The 24,946-nt window shown below is 41.4% G+C and overlaps 1 protein-coding gene across 2 annotated transcripts; it reads right to left on the bottom strand.

The window, feature by feature from the left end:
* Positions 1-725: 725 nt before the first annotated feature.
* Positions 726-20,220, bottom strand: prkcha (protein kinase C, eta, a). 2 transcript variants are annotated; one of them, XM_069714947.1, is made up of 14 exons: positions 19,565-20,220; positions 15,170-15,233; positions 12,792-12,945; positions 12,660-12,694; positions 12,482-12,564; positions 11,662-11,791; positions 11,447-11,580; positions 11,199-11,330; positions 10,159-10,332; positions 8,537-8,691; positions 5,422-5,560; positions 4,581-4,769; positions 2,198-2,344; positions 726-2,011 (listed from the first exon to the last, which is right to left on the bottom strand). In XM_069714947.1, exons 1-14 carry the CDS (start codon positions 19,913-19,915, stop codon positions 1,862-1,864), a joined length of 2,037 nt encoding a protein of 678 aa, XP_069571048.1. In that variant the 5' UTR covers positions 19,916-20,220; the 3' UTR covers positions 726-1,861. The 2 variants fall into 2 exon arrangements, with proteins under 2 accessions (XP_069571048.1, XP_069571047.1); XM_069714946.1 differs by having other exon boundaries at positions 727-2,011; positions 11,662-11,794.
* Positions 20,221-24,946: the final 4,726 nt, after the last annotated feature.

The following is a 24,946-nucleotide window of genomic DNA, read 5'->3' as shown; positions in this document are numbered from 1 at the left end:
AGTAGATTAGTCATCAGCTGTTATGCCCCTGAGATAAATGTACTCCTAAATATTGACTTGAAATTCAGTTTAAAGTGAGGCAAAGAGGGGAAGAGATTAATGGCACTATTGGCACACACCACAAGCTCAGTCCTGTTTTTTGTATGTAAACATAACTTTGCATGGGCAGAAATGCTCTATAATTTGTGATGGCAATTCAAGTTGAGAATGTCGAGGTGTTTTTGTACCTTAAGCTGCCACTTTACAGTATTTAGAGGCCGACTCCTCCACAGGACACAGAGCTGAAGAGATAAACTGATGTGGAGCTTGATGACTTCCTCCTTCACACTAGCAGGAAGAGTCTCTCCTGAAAGGTCAGGTTTGATCTTCACAGGTTCAGCCACAAGAGATTCGTCCCATTGTAAGTTTCTTTCTTTGTTTTGTTTCATTTGTTGTTTATAGTTTCAGTTTATATTGCTCATGCTTCTCAGAGTTAAAACAAAAAAAAAGCACAATTCTTTTGCTCTTATGTTTTTCTATGTCTGTCAAAGGTGACATAATGACGTGGGGTGGTTTCCTGTTTATTCTCTTCTGGTTCGCAATGATAAAATGCAAAACTAACGACCCACGCTACATAATCAGCCCGTGTGAAAGTCCTCTCTCTGTCTACCTTCTTGTCGTTTCAGTTTTATGTTCTTGCAAAAAGAGTGAATACATATTCATTAACTTTCTGTTATTTGGATGTTTGAAAATACCCCCTTGTGAGTTCCTGTTACCATGGCAATCTGCTCAGGGATTTAAAGGCTGATTGTTGAGAGAAAGAGAGAGTGGCTAAGAAGAGAGAATAAGACCGAGTGATTACTGTTGAGCAATCTAAAAAACACCAATGCTCATTTAATTGTGGTGATTGCCAAACACCATACAAGCATTGCTCTTCACTTCAGGTAACTGTGTGATGAAATCTACAAACTTTGGGATTTTCACAGCAAGCATGACTCAACGCATTGTTTTTACGTCAGATGAAATGTTGCATCATCCTCAAAATGCCTGGCTGATCAGTTTACAAGGAGTCATTGAGATGAATGCCAAGTGTGTTATAGGGTGTGACCCATAAAGAAATAATACATATGACATATCATCTAAAACTAAATCCAGTAACTCAGACAAATCCTCGCTGAAAAACAACAACAAAACATAAAAATGTTAACCTTTACCCTAATTAATTTTTTTTTTAAATTTGCATTAGGTGTACTGATTTTTTTTCAAGCTGCATTTAAGTTGCACTCTTTTATCTTGAAAGTAGATGGACTCTACTCTCATTTAGCTAGAGTGTGTGGGTTTGTGTGTATTTGTATTTTTCCAGAATAGAGTCACATCATTGAGAAACTATTTAAACTGCTCACACTTCTTCCAGGATTTAACTGGCACTTAGACTTTTCTGGGAATCTTTAGCAGGCTCAGTTAAAACTGACTCTTCATTCTGCCACTCTCTCTCTCGGCAGAGCAGGAGCAAAAAATTAAAAACACAAACCATGCCATTTTTCTCCAAAAAGGCTTTTTCATTGAAAGTACACGGAAAAAAACTCATTACAACAAAGCAACATATCAAATACGTCCTGTCCATATAGACACATCCATGAATGTGTCAATGAAGCCATATCACGATCAGAACTAAATGTTATTCAAAACCTGGTCACACGCCACTTTCTCTCAACTTACACGAGTGCCTGAGAGTTCAGCTGCAGCCACGACACTCCTTGTCATGCTTGTGTTTGGCTGACTCGATAGCAAATTTGCACATTCATATCTGTAGGGAATCTGGCAGCGTCACACTGTGCATAGCCCTGTGACAGAGTGGGACAACGGAGCTGGGAGGAGACTCTTAGCTCTCCAGCAGTTCTGGTGAAGTGAAGGAAAAGTTCTGAAACTCCTCCTGGTGGATGGACAGGATGACAGGGTCGTCAATAGGTGTGAGGGTGGGCTCTTCTTGAGTAAAATCCGGGTCAAAGTTATTGACATCCTCTGGTGTTTTCTAATAAAGAAAAAAATGTATAATAAATAAGAAGAATAAAGAACTATTCAACAACATTTTAGCAAAAAAGCCCAGTCACAGCCACAAGGTCAGACAAAGTCAAACACTTCATAATGTCTGGCAAGTACCTTCATTATCATTTATACACACTCTCGTGCCATTAAAAATGTCATCCATGTGACTTACAATCCTGGGCTTGAAGGGGGGCTCTATTTCTCTACGATTCAGTTTCTCCCAATCGATGGCAGTGAAGAAGGCGTGGCTGGTCACAGCGCTCTCTCCGCCCTCTGAGGCCACGCAGCCCAGACGTCGCGCTGGGTTTTTGGTTAAGAACTGTGGGAGGCAAAAGATGGATGAATTCACAAACACTGAAATAACAAATACAAAAAGAAAGAAGAATTAATTTTGAATTAATGACATGAAAGGCACAATTTAAGTGGACTGTTGGAGAGAGTGGATTTCAGCTGATTATTTATTTATGATCAGTACAAAGTCAGGAAATATGATGCATTTTATTCAACCAGATCAGACTTGATATTTTTGGTGGAATGCCAAACTGGACTTGAGCCAGGAGCTCATCCAGTCAATCCCCACCTCCCAACTCAAATAACAAAGCCCACATCCTTGTTGGTGTCTGCCACCTCCTGCGTTTTTTCCAGTAAACTGAGGTGTCCTAACAATAGTGCTGAACTCCTACAGTGTTTCTGACACTGGATTCTTGGTTGGGTGTTTGATGCCTCAAAGAGCGGCCCAAAACAACAACAACAACAACAACGACAAAAACTAAAAATCAAAAACTTGAACTTGCCTCTGGGAGGAAATTGGAAAAACAACACAAATGTGTTTTGGAAAACTCTGTCTTGGTTGCAGAGTCTCCTCAGGGTCAGCGTGGACATTCAGACCACAACAAACTTAAAAGGCCGTTTCTCCATAGTGACAGTTGTCAGACTAACCTGAAGTCATTGGAAAGATTAATATGTCTTGTCATAGCAGCTCCAAACACTATTAAATACACCAGACTTGCTCTAAACAACACTGCATCCCTCAGCAAAACTAAGCTTACAGCGAATGAGGAAGCAGCTGTGTTGGAATTACAGGACCTGATTTTCCCCATAAGTGACAAAGATCGTTAAAAAAAAGAATTTGCATGTGTAACCATAATTTAGATTTTTTTTTTCAATTAATAGAAAAACACTTAATGAAATTAAAGTGAAATTATCTGTGGATTAGACAGACTAGTAGGGGTCAATCAGTTCAGGAGCCTACAAACCGCAAAATTTAAGAAAAAAATATTCCACTGGAGCTGATGCCATCTTTCCAGGGCTACACGTCAGCTGTGCCATCCTCACAACCAGACCTGCCATGTCAGCATTAGTGCATTATAAGAACCATTTTCCAATACACTGGCAGAAAAGAAACAGTGTTTCAGCTGAAATCTTTAGCCAATTACAGTGGTAAGCTGACAAAATCAATTCACCACTGAACACATGCATAACACATCAAAGACATGTTGGTTTCAGCTTCTAAAATGTAAGTGGCTATTTTACAACAATTATAATTTTTTACTTTTGAACTGTGGGTTGGACAAAATAGAGACATGTTTTATGGACACATGTGGAACTGATTCGTTAAAAATTGACAGTGAAAATAATTGTTTGTTTCAGCCCTCTTTAATACATTCAATTGATTATCAGCGCCCTAGTGTTTATAGAGCATATTTATTGAAACCATTAATAAATCAATCTTTCATTATTAAATTAATTATTCTCAACAAACTGGCAACATTTCTGTAGACATCCTCCAAAAAACCTGAACATCCTGACAACTGAGCTCATGAACTTGGTCACAAGAACAAGGAGGAGATTGCAGAGGATCAACCTTCAGTAAAAATAGTGCAGCAGCATTCAAATCCACTCACACCGATACGTAACCTGTGACACGGGTTCGGTGCTTCCTCAAGCATGTAGGAATAACAACAGGGATACGAGGAGAGCAGTGTGCAAAGAGAGCAGGAATGGAGGGAGGAGGCCGTTGTATTTATAGCCTGTGTGCTGTGAACCATGCCTTAATATAGTTATGTAAAAGACCCAGGCCAAACAGCTGGCTGGTAAGCTGTATAGGTCTGCCAGTCACTCTGCAGTCTCAATGTCAGTCAGTCTGAATGAAAGCAATTAACACACGGATCACAGAAATTCAGAACCGAGCCGCTTCAACCTTCGATATCCTAACACAACATGCTGCAGGATTGGGATATCCTATCCAGGAATACAAGGGATTAGTCCGTTAGTAAATGTTTACACCTTATCTGTATTCCTCCACAATGTTGGTCACAGATCTATTCACAAATTGATTTCCTTTATCGTTTGTCCAGTTAAAAAAAAAGAAGAAGAAGCTTAACAGACATTTCCTGTAATTGTGTAATGTGAGCAGAGTCCAACAGATTTGATCTGAGGGGAGTAAAGATAGTTGCCAGCCAGACCTGGCTTTCTTCCAACTTCATTATATCATTAAATTTTTATAGCTGACGAACGACAAACTGTAAATATAAAATGAATAGAGGCAGACTCACAGCTTTGAGTATATTAACTGCCTCCGTGCTGAGCCAAGACGCATAAATAATCTCTTCATTGAGGATGGATTCAAAGAGGTCATCTTCATTTTCAGCCTCGAAGGGGGCGTGTCCTGACAGCATCTCATACAGCAGCACCCCGAGCGCCCACCAATCAACAGAGGGCCCATACGGCAGCTCCTGTAGGATCTGTGGAAACATGTCACAGTATACAAATACAGTTAACTATTACAACTCAAAGAGCATTACGGAGTCCCAACAGCAAACTTTAAACCATGAGGTGTAGTGAGTGGGTGTGTTGGATTAGTGTGCTGCCAGTGAGGCTGCACTGAGGAGTAACTGTTGAGGACAGCAAAGAGGCCTTTCATAAATCCAGACACAGTCTTGGTTGGAAAAAAAAAATCTCTTGAACATGAGGAATCAGACCATCTTAATCCCTCATTATGAAAACCAAGCATGTCTCTGAATGTGCATTCAGATGAGGGATCAGAGTTTGTCAAGTCAACAGTGGCATTCACAGGCTGACCTCACAGGTGTGCTGCCTTCCAGTGAGTCAGTCTGTGAAGGGACGTGACCGCAATATTTGTTTTTAGTGAGGTGGTGTGATGGAGGGAGGATGGGAATGAACTCAGAGAACCTGCTGGAAGCTGAAAACGATGAATTTTAGTCCTTGGTGGTTATATTGAAAAAAGGAAATATATAAAGAGCATAACAAAACTTTTGAAAATGTCCTCCCGTGTTAGAAATATAGTGGTGAAGGATCTGTAAATTATTGTTATAGTTATTTTTGTGTGCCAACTGCGTGTTTTTCGGTTGTGTTAGTTTGAGGGTAGAAACTGACCTCGGGGGCGATGTAATCCGGCGTCCCACAGAAGGTTGTTGTGGTCGCGCCATCAAGTATGGCCTCCTTGCACATGCCAAAATCTGCCAGCTTACAGTGGCCATCTTTGTCAAGAAGGACATTGTCCAATTTTAGATCCCTGAAAGGCAAGATAAACAGAAAAAAAACCAAAGATAAGATATTTGCTTTGTGTATAAGTGTGTATAAGTGGAAAAATAGTCGAGAATCGGCAACCAAACTCCAACTGAAACCATCAGCTGCTAAAATGTCCATTTGTGCTCAGACTCCAGTAGCACACTGTCAGTGTCATCTCTAATTATTTCTGATGAAAGTAGAAATTTGTGGTGGGGACAAAGAGAAAGTCCTCTGAGGTCAGTGAGGCTTTGGTAGCAGAGGGAGACACTAATGGACAACTCCCTGACCACAAAGGAAGAAGAAGCCAAGAAAAGTCAGAAGTCATCATCATTCAGAGGACCCCTCCAGCTGGCAAGAAGGAAAAAAATGCTCTGATGTCAACTTTTATTCTGCTTAAAGGAACGAATAAAATTTGAAAAAAAAAATGCTCTATTTCTATTTGTCTTTTTATTGTCTTTAAAGAAAAACAAACTGGATGTGGCCACCCGTACTGGAGGCAAGCAAAGTAAGAGGCGCATTTGCAGTGCATAGGATTTAGTGGCATATAGTGAAAACAACTGAATAGCCCCTTCCAAGCATGTAGGAAAATCAAAAGTCGCAAAAAAAGGCCCTGAAGGCCCTCTGGAGCCAGTCTTTAGTTCGTCCCTTCTAGGCTGCTGTAGAAACATGGCAGTGCAAAATGGCCCGTGCCGTGGAAGAGGATCGCTCCCTAAGTAGATGTAAAGGTGGATGATGGTATGTTGTGTGTGTTTGTGAACTGACTTAAAAGGAATTTTTATTTTAATTTTTTTAATTTTAAATATAATCAACCCTCCCTTAATGGAGCCAGCAGAAATTAATCGTGAGTTACTTTATCTTACTAGATTTCACTCCTTATTTAAGTTAATAGATGGACAATAATAACATTGAGTGTTGGAGGTTTAGTTGTTCTGATAAATGACTATGTTGGCAGAAATTGTTTTGCATTTCGGACTCATTAATAATATGCAGACAAAACAGTGGTGACAGTAAGTCTTAATAACATGAGTGGAATAAAAGATCAAATGTGTTGTAATATCAGTAAAGGCATCTCTCCCATTGGTGACTGTGCATGTGAATGCCTCCATAACCAAACACTGGAGCACCTCTTGCTCTCTGTTCATGTCAGCTGGTGCGCTGTCATCTGACAGTGATTAAACTTGCTGAACGTGAGCTCTGGAGTTAAGCTCTAATCTGAGATCAGGTGACCCAATTTCAGACCAAGGTCACTTCACAGAGATGGCCTAAAGCTAGACAGAAGACACACAGCCTGTGATGCTACATTACATTACAGTCTTTAGGCAAATTTTGTACAACTTTAAAGCAAGTGATTTTGTTATTTCCTATTTTTATCAACAACAAAAAAAGGATCCCGAGTGATTTTCATAAAAAAAAAAAAAAAAAAAAAAGGATAACAAACAGAAATACAAAAAGGCTGAAAAGGATACAGTCTGACTGCTGACCAAGCACTGGTTTGGTTGGATTAATCTGGTTTTCTCTTTTCTACCCTAAACTGATTGTGTAACACTGACTCATATCCTCATAGTACACGTCCCTCACAGCATAATGAACAGGCCAAAGGAGAGCAGCTCTGATGCTCACACAGCATCCAGCCAAAGAGCGCCCAGATTACAGCATGTAGGAGCATGATGCAAATTACCAACGAATAACTCTGAACTCCTTCATCCACCAACATCATCACACTTGAAAGACAAGTCTGACTTAGACTTTGAACCTCCTCACAGGCAAAGTGGTGTTCACAGTAACAAAGCTGCTGCAGCGTTGGCATCACTGATGCATGAAACAACTGACTGGGGAAAAGATATGAGTTGCACAAATATGAACATTTCCAAAGAAGCAAAGAGGAAGTATGACGCACAGAATGAGGTGTTGTTTTGTTTTTGTTTTTACAGCGGTTAGAGGTTAAACGCACATCTTGATAAACTATCTCAATCTTCAGAAATCCATATGCGTCAATTTAGGATAATATAAATATTTGTAATATTCTGTTCCCTCCACATGGCTTGTTCTCTGTGCTGGTGGTAGGGAATAAGAAAACAACAACAAAAAAAAATCAACATTACAACATCCCACTTCTCTGGCTCAGACTCAAATAAGCTTCACAAAGTGTTTATTTCAGGGTAATTGTCCTGGATTACATGACATGATACAGTGTTAACCCCCCCCAATACACACACACACACACACACACACACACACACACACACACACACACACACACACACACACACACACACACACACACACACACACACACACACACACACACACACACTTAATTGGCTCTCCTCACTAAATCTATTAATTGTTAAAGTTAGCCAGTGTGGGTTCAGACTGTGAAATTGAACCTTCAGGCATCTAAAAAGCCTTATAACAAGACTTCTGTTTGAGGACGACTGCAGCCGTAAATATGGACCTGGTTTGGCCACAACTGAGCAGCTTGGAAGACTCTTACCTGAAGCTAAAAGAGCCAGGCTTAGATAACTAGTCAGGTCATGAGAAGACATGCATATGACACAACAGAGCGACTGGGGCAGTGGGAGCTCACACTGGCCTGATGTGCAAGATCGTTATTTTAGTTGTAGCTTGCCAACTGTGTGTGGCCTTTTAAGCTGACACTCATGCTATGTGGTGCATGCTGGCACGAGGGACACGGACCACTAAATATAACTTTACTGTTAGTTCACATGATGCCCCTCTTCCCTATCATCATCACTGGCAAGGAGCCAGCTGCTCTGCCAGAAGACAATTTGAAAAGGGTCTCAAAGGATAGACTCAAAATATCTGAGGCTGAGAAAAGAGCAACACCATAAAAAGAAAACAAAAAAAATCTGTATACATTTTTTTTTCCTGATTCATCTGATCAATTCATATTTTTTTCCTGTGTTCTACTGTCTGTGGCACCTGATCTTTGATTGTAGTACGTGTGTCAGGTTCAAACCTGTAAATGATGCCTTTGTTGTGCAGGAACATGAGAGCGGAGGTGATCTCCGCTGTGTAGAAACATGCTCTGGCCTCTTCAAACTTCCTGGACTTCTGGATGTGGAACATGAGATCACCGCCATTCACAAACTCCATCACGAAGAAGAGACGGTCCTGCCATATGAAGTAGGAGATGACATTTACACGTGTGCACACAAACCCCACAGGCCTCATGGGAGTTCCCATGTTATTAAGCAGTCCAAGAACTTGTGACCATGAACATACTGAGATTGCTTCAAGGATGTTACATGGCTGCCGCTCATAAATCTCAAAGGGCTGTGTGATGGATTCCTGTGCAACCAACCACAGTTTAAAGCTCGCAAAAAAAACTCAGGAAAATAGTGATCAAACTCATAAATCTTTCTTTCTCATTACAGGCTGTGGTCAATAGGTGATCTGGAAGATGTGAGCCTGGGGAAAATAGAGGACATGATTTACAGATATGCCCATAAAGCCTCCTGAAGTGATCAGGACATTCAGGCACAGCTGACTCTATTTAACTTTTCTTTGGTTGAGAGAGGTCTGTTTTTTCTCCCAGCGGTTACATGCATAATATCTCAGAAGGTTGTGCTGCACAGGCCGAGTAGGCAACTCTCTGTGTGTGTGGTCCAGCAGGACAACGGAGCCAATCTAGACTCCACACTGGAGCAGTTTCCTCGTCGTACATTTCTACTGTCTCACAAAGCAACAAAAATCTAGAACACTAACTTTTGAGTTCAGACGTACAAATCAGGATTTGTTGAAGGAACTTGGTGCACTGTTTGTTGAGAAATGTCTCTGTTTGGACATTCAAATAATCATCGACTCCATTTCCTGGATCGGCCCCTTTCAAAGTTTCGTCATATTAATTTACAGTTTTCTTACAACCTACAGGAACTTAATGAGCAGTCAACAGTTCAACTATGCAAGAACACAAAATGAGGTGTGCTGGTGGGACCAGAAATATTCTGTGATTGTGTGTGTGTGGGTTGTTGAGGGGAACTGTGTTATTGTGACACTTCACTCAGTCCCACTATATTTTGATCTGAGGTTAAGTACGGCAGTGGCGGTTCAGTCAGCTAAAGCAGATTAGAAGAGTCCTGTCTCAGCAGAAAAGAGCAGCTCTGACAGCCCAGCTTCATTCACTCTCTTCCAGCTGGTCACTCATGCATAAGACTGGTAAACTGCTGCCACCTTCTGACCAACAGATGTAACATGGAAGACTAAAGCAATAGTGAGCACAAAACATAAGAGCATAGATTGAATGTGTGGCAGATTCATGGGTTCATTGGATGGATTTGTGTTTTTGAGGTGGTCCCAGCATTGAAGATTTTTTTCTTTTTTACATTTTTAAAATCCCGTAACAAAAACACAAGTATTGGCATGGCAGATCACCACTAGGGGGCAGTGAAATACTGTTCTGGGAAATTTTTAACCAATCATGGAATGCATTTATGGGAAAGCAAGGCCGTAAGAATGAAAATGCTAATATACGAAAAAATGTATGGTTCTTGTAAGAAAGATGTAGGTGTGATTCAGCAGAGGGACACAATTACATTCAAATGCATTGAACTGAAACACTGTATGCATGTGTATACTAACCGGTGTCTGGAAGCAGCAGAACAACTGTGTGAGGTAGGGGTGGCAGCGAGCCAGTGACAGCACCTGCTTCTCTGTCATGGTGCAATCAACATCATCATCCTGCAAAATGATGTCCTTCTTCAACACCTTGACCGCAAAAACCTGGTCTCTGCCGTTAAGCCTCGCCAGCATCACCTGCAGATACAACAGGCCCACAGCACCGTTACAGTAGCAGGAAAAAGGATGCAAACCTTTAAGAATTCTTTATTTTACAACATTGATTGGTCGTAACATGTGATTTACTTCAATTGTAATTTTTATCGAACACAGTCAATAACAATCACAATGCTGCTGTCCAACATGCAGGAGGAATTCTGGAACACATCGTTGTGTTGTCTGGTGGGGTGAACACAGCGTCTTTTTTTTTTTTTTTACCCATCGCGTAGTGCTTTGGGTTCAAATTGCAAAAAAAAAAAAAAATCAACCTTAGTTTTATTCATCCATAAAACATTGTCCCATTAGCAATGCGGACTGTCAAGGTGCTTGTTGCAAACTTCAGGAAAGAAGTCTCATTCCTAGGATTGTTTTTTACCATTCGTAATGAGGACTGTTCTCCATTGTGCTTAACCCAGTGGGGTTTGCATACTTTTTCCAATCTACAATGTGAATGCTTGAATAAAGCATGCAATATGGACAACAACAATGCAATGATTTCTGTGTTATTGGTTAAAATCTGTTATGTTTGTTCATTTTTGTAACTTGGATGAAAATCTGATCATGAATGCAGAAAAGTTCAAGGGTTCCACTTAATTTCTTCTTGACAATTCACAGCTTTTCCTCATGCCAGTCTCACCTTTATACTTTTTTGTCTTCATGTGACTTTGAACTACTTTCAAGTGATTTTGAACTACTTTCAAGTAAAATGTTATATTGGTTGATAAATTCGCACAATGTTTTTGAACGCAGCTGCCAAATAGAGTGTATTCTACACTCTTCCTTATTCTTCACTTAGGTCATCATTACACAGAGCAATTCCTTTTATCCCCTCTTGTTATTCCCACCTTGCCAAAGCTGCCCTTGCCAAGCACTTGAAGGAATGTGAAGTCTGAAATTCCCAGCCGAGGGACCTGCAACTGGGAGCCTGTGCTCTCCCTCCTTTCAGAGGGTGAGCTCTTCTGGTCTGAACTTTTATCCTGTCAGTGGGAAAAAAAAAAAAAAAAGAAAAAAAAAGGGGGTTTATCTGATTATAGTCACATTCATGTAGAATTCACAATCATTTGACCCATTCTGGAAATCAAAGCATTTGTACCATTGGGTTTCGTATGGAAAGTCCTCCAGCCTGCAAACCCATCTCTGCAAGCTTGTTGGCCAGTTCCACACTGTTCACCCCACAGTTAGGAGCGACGTTGCCTTTGCAGCGAATGTGAACGTTCATTTTGCAGACTGAAAAGTGAAAACCACACTCAATAACAGACAAGTTCCAGATCTTGATTTTGGGGCACATTTTTCTGACATGGCTCTTACTTTTACAGTGCAGCCCCTGTCTGACTATTCCCCACAGCAGTGAGCCGCAGTGGTCACAGAAGGTGGGCGACTTGTAGTTGTGGATGTTGAACTTGTGAGGGATGTTGATGCTGAAGCCTTGATTTACGGGCTGCTGAGAGAGGACACACAGAGAACACATACATGTCATTATTCTAACTTTAAACTGCCATGGAGTTGGTTCCTATTTTAGTCATAGCGGCTTTGTTTCTGTTCGTTGCTACATTTGCTTCGTTCAGAGTTTCCCAAGGAAGAGAAACTTGTGATGTTCATCAAAATATAGTAACGAAGAGCAAAACGGTCACGTTCAACTGCTAAAATAAGCACGGGTGCAATTATAGAAATATAAAAGTGTGTGACAGACATGAGTGGAAAAGTAAAGTGTGGTACAGTGTTCTGGCTCAGTGACCAGCTCAGACAAAACACAGAAACAGGAAGCTCTAGTCTTCTGATCACTGCAGGTGCTAGAGAGGTGTGTGTGTGTGTGTGTGTGTGTGTGTGTGTGTGTGTGTGTGTGTGTGTGTGTGTGTGTGTGTGTGTGTGTGTGTGTGTGTGTGTGTGTGTGAATGCGTTGGAGGGGGGCAGCTATTTCTTCCACATCCTGTATTACTAAAAAAAAAAAGCTGCTTAAATAAAATATGGTGCGAGTGCTAGAAACCTTTGGACACACTGATTACTTCGTTATTGATCAAGTTTTCTGTAAAGACAAGAAATCCTGCTGCTGTAACAGTAAAGCGATGCTGTTACAGGAGGACTATTATGATGTGGATGAAAGTGTATTAGGTGATCAAACTGTTGTTACCTGCTCTTTTGCTGGTTTCTTCATGCGTGGACACACAGTCACGACCTGCTTGTGGCATCTTTTGTGAACTACACAGGTACACACTGAGAAAAAGAGACATTCAGTGTCCAACTACTCCTGTCTGTATGTTGAAAAACATGTGGAGAAAGGCAAGAAAGAGAAAATAAGGTGTGCTCACCTTGACACTGGTAACCCTGCTTTCCAAAAACGCCCCTGTAACAACAGACAGAGACACACTCAGATCCAGTTTACAGTCCACACAGATGCATGCAGGCTCCAGTGATTTGTCCTTGACTCTCCACTTTCTCACCAGATGAACTCTTTGCAGTGAAAACAGAAGGTGGGCTGACGGAGGAAAGTGGACATGAACTTGTGTCCATTAACCTGGTGGATCCTGCGTTTCACGGCCCCCTGCCGCTTCCTTGTGAACTGCTTGTAGGTTTTCCCTTTAATGATGGCATCATCTGGTAACGAGAGCAAAATATCAATCAATAGAGACGATGTGTGCCTGTCAAGTAGTCATAGCGCCACACACTGACCCAATACCTCCTTAAAGTAAAGGTTTCAAAATACATTCAAATTGACTTATTATATTGTGGGATTTCCTTTTCTGGCTATAGGTAGTCTTTTTTAGACTTGTATGTGAAGTGGATAACTCATTCTGACAAAAATCCAGCTCTGTGTAGATTTCAGTTCTGGGTTAAGTTTTACGACCCTGAGCGTTACTGTTCTGGTTTGTTTTCATTGTTTTCGGCCACAGCATGCAGCTCTTTTCCGCTACAAATACCCTCTAAATGTCCATTGTACACTACTTGCTCAGCACAAAGCGGTCATCTGATAAAGTTAGTGACTAGCTGCTGAAGAAAATTGGGGCATTTAGCAGCCAGAGACAAACATTTTCAACAGGAGTTGGTACAGAGCTCCAAATGAAGGCCTATATTTTGTCTTTGTTATTTCTTTTAATACTCCGTGATCTTTCCGTCACTAAAAGGTCAGAACATTGTGAAAAATGTCAGTCACAGTTTCCCAGAACAACGCGTGGCATCTTCAAATTGCTTGTTTTGTCCAACCAACAGACCAAAAGTAGTCAATTTTAAATGATGTAAAATATTCAAAAGCAGCAAATCGTTGAATGTGAGAAGTTTGAACATGCACGTTTGGCAGTTTTGCTTGACAAATGAATGAATGAATTCACCAACAAACCGATGATACAAATTGTTGCCATATTTAAATTAAAACCATTAATTGAGCCAGTACTGCTCCAATTCTACCCAAAATATGTTTAGATACAGCGGCCCGACATTTCTTGTCTGACAGAATCCTAACAAAGGATTTTCCATCCCTAAATAAAGTAACATAATATAATTTCTCAATCTTTTCCGTATCATCCAGCTTTAACTGTGGCATGTCAGAAAGATCCAAAACTTTGTTAAATTAAGTTTTGTATCTTTTAAATTGATCAATTCCTCTCGATCATACAGGACAAACAAGAAGACTTGTGGAACAACAGACTAAAGAATAAAAGTTTTGAGAGATAATATTGTGTAAGTTTGTGTGTGATGTTTCCCCTTTGTGCACATATGCATGGTGTAACTGTATGTTTCAGCTCTCGAGTTGTGTGATGCTATATAGGACATAAAAACCACACGTGTTACGGAAACTTGCTGAGCCCACAGCAAGCCCCTGCAAACATCAGCTGTGGTGGTATGAAGAGGGGGCTTATAGTCACTGCAAGACCTTTATTATATGCACAACTACTCCAGCTTTATTTGTTGCGTTGATTTTTCTTTCAAACATTGGACATTACAGAAGTTATATTATTGTGACAGTATGAACATAGTGTGTTATCATTTAGCAAAGTTAGACTTTACAAATGAATGAATCCAAGGAATCTTTTTGGATTTGGTTTTACTTGAATATTCATTTAAACATGAATTTGATCATATATGTAATGTTGCAGACATTTGCCACATGATGATACACTGTATATCAGTGTCAAAATATATTTTATTAATATCATGATAATGATTCCACCCACATTGCCCAGCTCTATTACTAACAGCATGAGCTTGCGATTTCTATCACTGTATGTTCTGCGGCTGTTGGGAGCACCTGACAGGATCAAATATGAAAAGGAAATATTGGGAGAGTCTTTGTTTCAAAGTGTATAAGAGTAGTGCAACGGATTAGAACAACGTAGCATGCAGGTCATTGTAAAGGTAACCAAACTTCACTTTAAACAGACCTGTGTGGACGGGTCCAGCTCGTCACATTAAAAGGCTTCATGTCATTGGTTAAAGGATCCTCTATGTACTGTATGTTAGCCCGTCAGTGCTGACATGAATAAAGCAAAAACAATTTTTCCTCGAAACAGATTAGCTCCATGGAGCATACCTGACACATACCAGCCTATTGAGACAGCCAAGAGTCCACATTTACATATCCATGCATGCACATCTATTTTCAAAGCCACTGCTATTACATCAACACAGGAATTTCTAATGACTCGCGGATAGTATACGGGAAACAGACGGCTGAGTTTCACCGACGAAAAAAAGAAAAGGTAGTGAGTATGAGTTGGTGTAAATAGCTGCTGTTGTTGAGGAGTGTGAAGGAGAGGTGCCGAGTCAATATTTGCGTGTGAGGAGGAACACTGGGCTGAATTTCAATCCAGTGCAGCAGTCATACCATCAGTGAAGGATCCAGTGAGCGTAATGAGAACATAGACTTTGCCGTCCGGCTCCAAGTCCATCTGCAGACACAAAAACACAACGCACAATTATTTGTGTTCACTCAAATAACAAAACCAAAACCAAAATTCATTCTTAGAAAAAATTTGAATCAAATCAAAATTAAAGATATGAAAAATGCATATTAAACAAAAAGTGACTCCCCCTAAAAAGTTATCAGAAATATGTTGCATTTGAGGGTTTTGAAAGTATATTTGAAACTTGGAGTTGTTTGATTAAAATGTGCTTTAGTTTCAGTGATGATGCTGTGTGACATTTGACCTTCTTTGCTACACTGAGGACGCAGCTATGTGACGACGTATTTTTGCATTCCTCAGTGTACATAATGTCGAAGGAATCTGGACACCGTGGCAAAGACGGGAAACCAGGTGCAGCAGGTTGGGCTGGTTTGCAGAGGTTGCCGTGACCTAATAATCAGCTGTGACTTCTCTTTTAAACATAATCACCTGCATACAGAAGAGGGTATCTTTGAAGGTGGACAGTGACAGGCAGAGCAAGACATTTCCTGCAGCAACCGCTGAGTGGAAACTTAAGTCAATGTATGTTTAAACTAAGACCTGTTTATCTTCCATACACCCCTTCCTGGAAAATCTCGACAGCCAATCAAATGCTTAAATACAAAGTAAAAGATGTCAAGTAAACTGTGACAACACAGTCAACACACTTTAGTGTAAAAATCTCATTTCAAGGAGATCATTTCACTTCATTTCAAAGATCTCTGCATTTGTTTTCAGTTACCTGCTCATATCCTGTTTCTACTGTCTAGACAGCAAGTTTGACATACCTTTGCTATTTACACACTTTCTTACTTTAGACAAGGAACTACAAAGCTGCAGCGCATAAATAGATTTCTGAAATTTCTCTCTCATCTGTTGAAACAGCTCAACTGGAGAGGGAGTCGCTGGAGAGCGATTGGTTGTTGTTTAAATCTATCTTTGAGTTACTATCCCTCCGCTGCAGCTCGGCAAAGGAATTTGTGATTAAAAAGACTTGACTTTACATTTCTAATTATATAATTTAAAAAAAAAGAACTAATACTGTGACCAATAACTCTTTATGTCTAGTGAGCGTTGCTTTGAGACCGATCTGAAGAAATGTGGACTCACGATGGAGCAGAACTGATCTAAAATAGATGTATGCAATGGAAGCTTGATGGTGTTGGTGAAAAGCAGAACATGTATTGCTGTATCATAGAGGAAGACGTTTCTTTCCGTCTTTCTTTTTTAGAATCACAGGCAGGTGATGGGGCCCTTTTTCCAGTCGAGCATGCAGTATACGAGACCTTAGTGGAAAATGATAAAGGGCCACATTTAACCCACTTTCAGTTTCATCACTTGTAAGTCTGAGTAACCACTCCACTAACACAGACCCACAGATAATTCAACATGGATGAGAGTTAACTTAATATAGAATAAATAGCTGCTAAATAATTGAGTAGCAATTGAAAAATGTCATATGTTCTATGTTGTGTTAGCATGTGGGAGGCAAAGGAAATGGCCTTTCTGTCTAAATGTCATGTGTTGAATGTCTCATACCCGAGATGATGTCAGCCCTGAGAATAAAACACTTAAGGTTCAAAGCAGTAGTTGAGTAACTTCCTGAGAAACTTTGTTTAAGTTGTGCTTATGTTGCTTAAGCATGTTGTGGCCGGTGAACTGTACTTCTCTATGGTCTGCTGGGGGAGCAGCATTGGAGCCGGAGACACCAACAGACTTAACAAACTGGTTCAGAAGGCCGGCTCCATCGTCGGCTGCAAACTGGACAGCCTGGAAAAGGTGGTGGAGAGGAGGACGCTGAGGAAACTATTGTCCATATTGGATAATCCTGACCACCACCTGCTGCAGGGACAGAGGAGCACTTTCTCCAATAGACTCCTCCAGCTCCGCTGTCACAAGGACAGATACAGGAGATCATTCCTGCCCACCGCTATCAGACTATACAATAACTCATCCATCACACAACAATGACACCTTTGCACTGCTGTTTTGTTTTAATTCATTGCACTGTTGTTTAGTTTAGTTTATTTGATATTAATTTATTTCATTTTATTGTATAGAATGTGCATTTTTTATTTTTTTATTATATTCAATATTTTTGCCCTGTATATGCTGCTGGAACATACAAATTTCCCTCTTTGAAAGTATATATCTATCTATCGCTCTATTTTATAGTCCACTAAACAGCAGCAGGAAAGACATCCAACGTTTTGTGAATGGAGCAGAAGGAGTTTTACTTCTCGGAGAGGGGTGGACACACTGACAAAAAGGTAAGAGAGGGCATCTGGATGAGAGGCAACAGAGAGGGAGTCTTATAGCAGAGAGCCCTTGAGCAGTGATCAGGTGGTGGGAACACTGCGATAAACAGCAGCGTGGGCGTGTGGAGGCTTGCGTCTTCATGAAAGAAACCAGGCCAGCACATCTTCTGCACAACAAAGCACAAAAACCTCTTCACAGTTCAGATCGAGCCGATAATAACTTGAAGTGAGAAAGCCAACTTCACTAACCAATTGCTTCTTGTAAAACTGCAGGCCAAGCTGCACTTTCATACCACTTCCCCTTAATGCCTGGGGTCTTGTGAAAATGTGTTCAAAGCCGTCGTGAATGATATTTGTTGCCTTAGGTTTTTCAATTGATCTGGCACTCAGCCGGCTCAAAAGTACACAGAAGTACATTGAGGAGTCTTTCTCATGCCTGCACAAAATGAACTAGTTTACTAATTATTGCTTCATAGAATCTGCAGGGAGTGACTGCAATGAAGTGGTGTAAGTATTTATTTAAAAAAAGAAATGTTATAAGAGACTTGGCAAGAGAAAGTGACAACTAGTAAGTTGTGGTGTTTAAGTTACATATTCATTTCTACAAAACTGTACTAATATAATTTGTGGTATTGCGGCATTTGTTTGTAAACTGCTGTTTCATTTTATTGGTCTTAGATTACTGCCAACTCAATTGTTGTGTACTTTTTGACATAGACATAACATTCAGACAAATTGTACTTTGAACAAATGTGACCTGACAGACAAGTAACAATACTGGTTGGAGGATGTGTAAACACCTGCGGTGGCTTACAGTCCTGGAGGGATGAAAGTAAGTCACAGGAGGGAAACTCCAGATTGAAGGGGCAGTTTATGTCTGGAGTGAGACAAACCTGGTACTTTACATAAAGCTGCAATAAGATCAACTTTTTTCATTCACTTGTTCAAATGTGCATGAACACTGTCAAAACGTTAACATTTACAAAGACTGCGAGTTGCTTCACATCTCAATCAACCAAGTGTGAGCAACCTGGAAATCTGGAAACTTGTGTTATAATAATTGGACCATAATAGGTCATAAGGGTACATACAGCAAGCTGAACTCGTTGCAGGCGTGGGCAGCGTGTTAGCCTGTGCACCAAGTGTTCACGAGTAAAATTAACACCTCTTCACAGCAGTGGCATGCTTGGTTTCACACCATGTTTGCTCTTTATCACAGCAACCGCCTCCAAGCCAGCGTTCCGGTCCAGTGCATGCCTGAACCATGCAGATGTGACGGTGTCATGCTTCAGAAAAACCTGCGCACCGACACCGGTTTGATCTCCTCTCACTGAGCAGCAGGGATGTTCAGTGTGTCTGTGCCGACAAGATAGTGTTTACAGGCAGAACAACAGAAAGCTACTCGCAGGGAGACGTCTGGTGAACATCACTCCGAGCTTCGTGACATGTTTTGTTTCATGAAAATACAGTACAGGTGGAAACGGTCTCGGAGAAACTACAATACTGCTGTGAAGGGAAGAGAGTGTTGCTCCTTAGGGAATCTACACCTTTTTCCAATTCTGACTTTTTTTGATGTTGACTATTTTAATCTAAACCTATTTATAGGAACTACATTTTTAGTTGCAGTGTTGGCTCCCCTACAAAATAGTGTTTAGTGGAGCAATTGCACTTATAAAATGTCGTTTTGAAATTAAAACATATTAGTGTGGATGTAGCCAAAGTCTGGGTCGATTTGGGGTGTCTTTGGTTCCGAGTTGAGCCACGTTGCTTGGACTCTGGTATTGAACCCACTTGTAAGTCTAAGTGTACCATTTCAATGCACGTGATGCAATAATAATCCACCTCATAAATCATGACATACTGCTTTACCCTGCATGATATACACACCCATTAATGATAATAAGTATCAGTGGTTTTGTGGTATTGCTCAGCCCAATTCTCATGTCATGTGTAATGAGGTGGGGATGGATGAACCTGCGCCCGGCAGTAAAGTTGTGCCCCATGGCGGCCAGAATTGTTATTCCGGCCATGTTTACGCATGAAGGTTGGAAACATATTGACATGATAGTTTTTACTCACCCAGCCCTCAAACGTCTCCCCTGTGTTGGAGGTTTTGATGAGGTTATCGAACTGAATGGTGCAGTTGGCCACAAAGTCATCATATCCGATTGGAGTGTCGTGGAAAACGGCCAGCTCTATTTGTTTCCCGTTGTTCACGTTGAGGCAGAACTCCTCGTTGTAAGTGGGCATGTTGGTTTTCTGTTTGGTGTGAGTCTGTCCTATTTTGTAGTCGTCCACCTTCACAACCATGTAGGGGTCCAGAGCTGGAGGAGCTTTGTTGAAGATGACAGAGTGGCGGAGGGAGAACTTTGTTGGTTTGAGGTCCACCGCCTCGCCGATCCGGACCTTCAGATATCCATTAAACTTCATTTTAACCGAGCTTATTTACGCGACAATAATAAAAAATTTAAAAAAAAATTAAAAATAATAATAATAATAATTCACAAGAATCCAAAAAGTAAAAACAAAATGCCTAAAAAGGCATTGACGTCCACTTCATATCAACACCGACCAAAGCAGTGCTGTGAGAAAATCATAGTTTACAGTCTCTCCGGTTTTCACTCCTGTACCCGTTGACCTCGCGCCTCTGTCTCCGTACACGCACTTACAGTCAGCGCCCAAAATGCTGAACACTCTCGCTCTGAACCTGTTTCAAAAAGTTTCAGTAAATAGGAAACCACAACATGACATGCAGAGGAGGAGACTCAAGTTCCGCATAACTTGTCACGCAGCCGTGCACACACACACACACACACACACACACACACACACACACTTGATAAACACACTAACTCGCGCACACGCACGCGCGCGCGCACAAAACCTAGCAGCAAAATCTGCAGTTGTTGTTTAGAGAGAGGAGTATGGCACTACACTAACCATAATGCATTGCTCTGTTCATTGTAGGCGTTGTGGCGGCTCACCTGTCATGGGTGAGAAAATAGCGCTCTCTGGTGGCTGATACAGTAAACTACACGATAAGTCTAACAACAAAGTTTACGCCTGAATACAACAAAAATTGCCCCAAAGGATTTGGCATTTTGTCTCATCTGGCAAAATCCTGTGACAGACAAACCAATCACTAATTGGGAACAGGCCTTGCTGGTTTTTAATGGGTCCAATTTGTCAAGTAATCAGCGAGTCTATTGTCACAAAATTCATTGACAATTATTTTGAAAATTAATTAGGATTTTTTTTTTTTGTGAACTGAGCAAGCAAAATGCTCATATTTACTGTTTTTGTCTGATTTATGTCGATGTAAATGTAACCATACATCTTTGACGGTTTGGTTCTAGAAGATTACGACTTATTTTACTAGACCAAGCGTTGAATGAATTCCTTTCAAAAACATTCAGCAGATTTAAACGAATTAGCCAGAGGAATTGCAAATGGAGAATAAATCCTCAAGTGAAAGTAAAAGCTCAACAACTTAATTCCTTTCTTTTTTTTCTTTTTCCCTCACTTCTTTTGAATATATATATTATTTTTTTAAATGCCATTCTCCTCAGTTCTTTCTCTCTGAGGGTGCTCTGCTTGCTCCATCCATAAATGCCATGATCAAAGTCTCCACTTTATTGGTGTTGGACTTGACCTCTCACCCCACTCTGCCAAATGTCAGTGCTCCACATCTCTCTGCTCCAGCTGTCATAAATAAAGAGACGGGGTCCCAGATCCTGCACATCTCTTAGATCCAGCCTGTCTTGTAAACAACCTCTCAGACATGACCTTACTGAACAGAGAGGGTCGTAGTGATAAAGCCTGGGTGCAGGAGTGTGAATACACTCTCTGCTATCAGCAGCAAGGCTTTCTGGCAGAGCTGATAAATTAAAATGAAACATTTTGTCCATGGAATTTATGCTGCAGATCACTTTGACCTACGAGAGCAAACCGTGCTAGAATATGTTCACACTCACTGCCTGCATTATTTGTTAACTGATGCCTTACAGTATTTTAATGGTATTTTTGTGCCTCGGCAGTATAACAAAGGTCAGAAGAGGGTTCCTCTTTTCAGTAAAGCTCCTTTCACATGATGTTATTTTGTTGAATTGTCCAACAGAGGGCAGAGTAAGACCACTAAATTCAGCCTTTTTTTCTCCTCACCTTCCACCCTCCCTCTTCTTCTCTGCTTACCTCTCTCTTATGATGGAGAAACTTTCAAAATCTATATATTTTACCTTTCAGTCTGTCTTGTTTAACTCCACAGCCAAAGTGGCATTTTTACAATCCAGGATGATTTGTTTTGTTTCTTTGTTCTCGCAGCAGCTCCCTTCCTGCATCTCTGCGGCTCTTTGCCCTGCATCGCTTCCTCCTCATTCCAGTCTAACTTTCTCTCTGTAAGTTGTCACGGCCAAATCTGGAATTTATGCACCCATGGGAGGCGTCTCCAGCTCCAGACTGAGAACACACAAACTTGTGAGCTTCATGTGTCCATGTACACATGCAGACACGTGCATGCCTTGGACACACGAGCATGAATACACACTGCTGATGTATCTCCTCAAGATGCCAATATTTTATTGCACACAAGCACAAGGCCAGCTACCAAAAGCCCCCATATTTCAAAGCAGACTGATTCTCTATATACAACTTAATTTCAGCCACCTGTAGAGTTTCCACATTTGCTTCACAGTCACAGCCCCAATTTATGTCTGTGTAACCCAGGACAGCTCAATCCTCTGGCTCCGTGCCCAGGTACACCCTATAGCTGCAGCTAATGAACCATAGCATTGGTGCCAAACAGGGGAGCAGGGACTGCGGAGAGTATGGCCCAGATATGGTGAAGCCCGTTCCTAGCTCTTTTGACCTCGGTGAGAGAAATCCTGCGGGGCCCATATACACCCCCACCACGCCTCCTGCACCAGCACAAACTCAATTACATCCATCAGTCATCGGGTCCGAGCACCAGGACTTAACCCCCATCCTCGAGTCCAGTCACAAGACCCCAACCTCTCCTTAGGTAAGGCTGTGTAGAAACATGCATGCTGAACACACACACACACGCACACACACGCACACACACACACACACACACACACACACACACGGCGCTCCTGTGTGGAAGCAGAGGCACTCCATAAATCACATCTGTAAAAGCTGATTTGGTGCTAAATGTGCTTTATTCACAAATGGTGTTTACTGCCAGCAAAACAAGATTTAAGATGTCACTACTCTGCAGAAATTAGACCACAATAAAGTGAGAGCGCCAAATGAGTTTGTGTGCTATGCTCTTCTTCTTGGAAAAAGCATTTTTGCCATTCTTTTTTTTTATTTGCCTTTATGAGTAGATAGAGTACAGATGGCATCAAAAGGAAGTCCTCAGCCAGAACTAAACAGGGGACAGTGGGATTATTTGGTGTTGCATGAAACCATTATGATCGAATATTCTTCTTTATCAGCTGATTAGATGCAAGAAAAAAAGAAAGAAAAAAAAACAGCTAGAGTGGAGGATATATAAAAAAAAAAAGAAAGGGGGACTGACAAAAATAAAGCATGGTGTTGTGAAAACTGGAGGAATGCAACAGAGTGGTCAGAGCTGCTTTGGACAAGAGGAGCAGAGCGTAGAGGATGGTGGGGGTGGGGGGGGTGGGGGGGGCCTCTGTCACAGCCCCTCCAGTGTAATTGGCTCCAGATGTGAGGCAGCGTGGCCCCTGCGCCAGAAAGGCGTCAGGGCCGTATTAAGAGCTCAGCCCAGGGTTGATGGGATCGCACAGACACAAGCTCACCCCAATTCTCCACTGAAAAACTCAAGAGTCTCAAACTGATGCTGACTGCTATGCCTCGATCAAACCTTCCTACCTCTCAACGCCATAATCTGCCAAAGTAACCAAGCACTGCAGTACTTCTTGAAACATCAGTAAACTCCTCGTTTATTTACAGAAAGCTGCTTTCTCTCTTGACCTTGATTTTGACTCCAACAATATAAATTCACTGTCATTCTTGGTGACAATGGAGACAGCAATCTAGGAGTCTTTTTTTATCCTCTCTGTGTTGCTGCTTTTGTTTTGGCCCTGATTGTGGATGGACAGGTGATGTGCGCGTCAGTCAATTCTTCCCCAGGTTTAAAAGTCTCTATTCAAGATGGCAACATCCTCGCTGCACACAATGGTTCAGCACTGGCAGCTCTGTGCACAAGTCCACAGCCAGAGTAATTGAAGGAGATTGCTCATCTATACATTCAGCAGGGATCATCATGAGACAAATTAAAAAGCAGGGGCCGATCATAATATCAAATCATGCAAAGATCCCTGAAGAGGAGTACAGTCTTGATTATGCTCCTTTTTTTTTTTTTCTCCCGTTGCAAACATTTCTCTCATGGTTTGGTTGGTTGGTAGATAACTAATAGGAAACGTCCCTGCTGATTTTCTGGCCTTTTCATTCTGATTTCACAAAAAGCATGAAGAAATCTGAGTGTAAATAAGGTACATTCTACTCTGACCGGGGCATCTGCTGTCTCAAAAAGAGTCCTCAGAGCGAGGAATGCTCTTACTGTGACACAAAGAGCATGTTTACTGATAGAGCGTGGAAATCGATTAAAAGCAGAAAAGCAGCATGGAGCGAAGGTAGACTGAGGGAACAGAGAGAAAGGCAGGAAAGAAAAGAAAATTAAATGGAGAGCACTTCATCAGTGATGACACATGCGTATCGATGACATTTGCCGAGTTGCAGTCCCTACCATGACTAACATGGAAAACCACTCATCATGCCAAGCAGCATTAAAAAGCTTATGTGAAAAGACCCTTGAAGCACCTTTCAGGGAGGAATGCCTGTTGAACAAGATTATGTGGGTAAACAGAAAGCAGATGTCGCGCATGTGTTCGGCTCTGCTGCAGTTTCTGACATCCACTACCTGCGAAGGCTTGTTGAACTGATGTTGCTGTTGAAACACAAACAGGAAGAGGATGTGGAAAGCTGCACTGGCTCTGCCTTCTGCCAATACTAATCTCTGGCGGGCTGCAATCACCTCACCGCAAAGTCAAACTGGACAACTGTAAATGATGTTTTCCACTGGTTCCCAACCTTTTCTGTCTCCACAAAGACAGGGCCATCAGACAGATAGTAAAGTATGTCAAAGGTCAAGTAAGGACATTGGGATCAGAGCCAGCTGCTATCCTGATTTCCAATAACAGAAAATAATTTTCAAAGAACACAGCCGACACCTCTTAAAACAACACAAAAAGCGAAGGCTGCCAACAGGGGCTTAATTTCAGCCCACCATCGTTCCTCCGCCTCATTCCATCCTTTAACCCTGGGAGATGGTGTTGTCATACTGCTGGACATGGGCCCAGGGTGTGAGTGAGTTTAACTAAACAAAAACACTCCCACCCGCGGGCCGAGGACTCATGCCGCCGTCAGGCCTCCATAAAAGCAGCTCTGGTCTGTGTTAACGTGCACGTTCCAAAC

The sequence above is a fragment of the Brachyistius frenatus genome, unplaced genomic scaffold (assembly GCF_029030835.1).
Source record: "Brachyistius frenatus isolate BFR_SWC_R1_liver_20210118 unplaced genomic scaffold, ASM2903083v1 Contig_136, whole genome shotgun sequence".
Classification (NCBI taxonomy): domain Eukaryota; kingdom Metazoa; phylum Chordata; class Actinopteri; family Embiotocidae; genus Brachyistius; species Brachyistius frenatus.
This window is presented reverse-complemented; position numbering and strand designations above follow the sequence as displayed.

Excerpts from the sequence above, each read along its gene's own strand:
- prkcha (XM_069714946.1), bottom strand. The coding sequence starts at position 19,915 with ATGAAGTTTAATGGATATCTGAAGGTCCGGATCGGCGAGGCGGTGGAC. Across the intron at positions 12,565-12,659 it reads GCAGGGTTACCAGTGTCAAG|TGTGTACCTGTGTAGTTCAC; the intron begins GTGAGCACACCT and ends TCTTTTTCTCAG. Across the intron at positions 2,012-2,197 it reads CCCCCTTCAAGCCCAGGATT|AAAACACCAGAGGATGTCAA; the intron begins GTAAGTCACATG and ends TTTCTTTATTAG.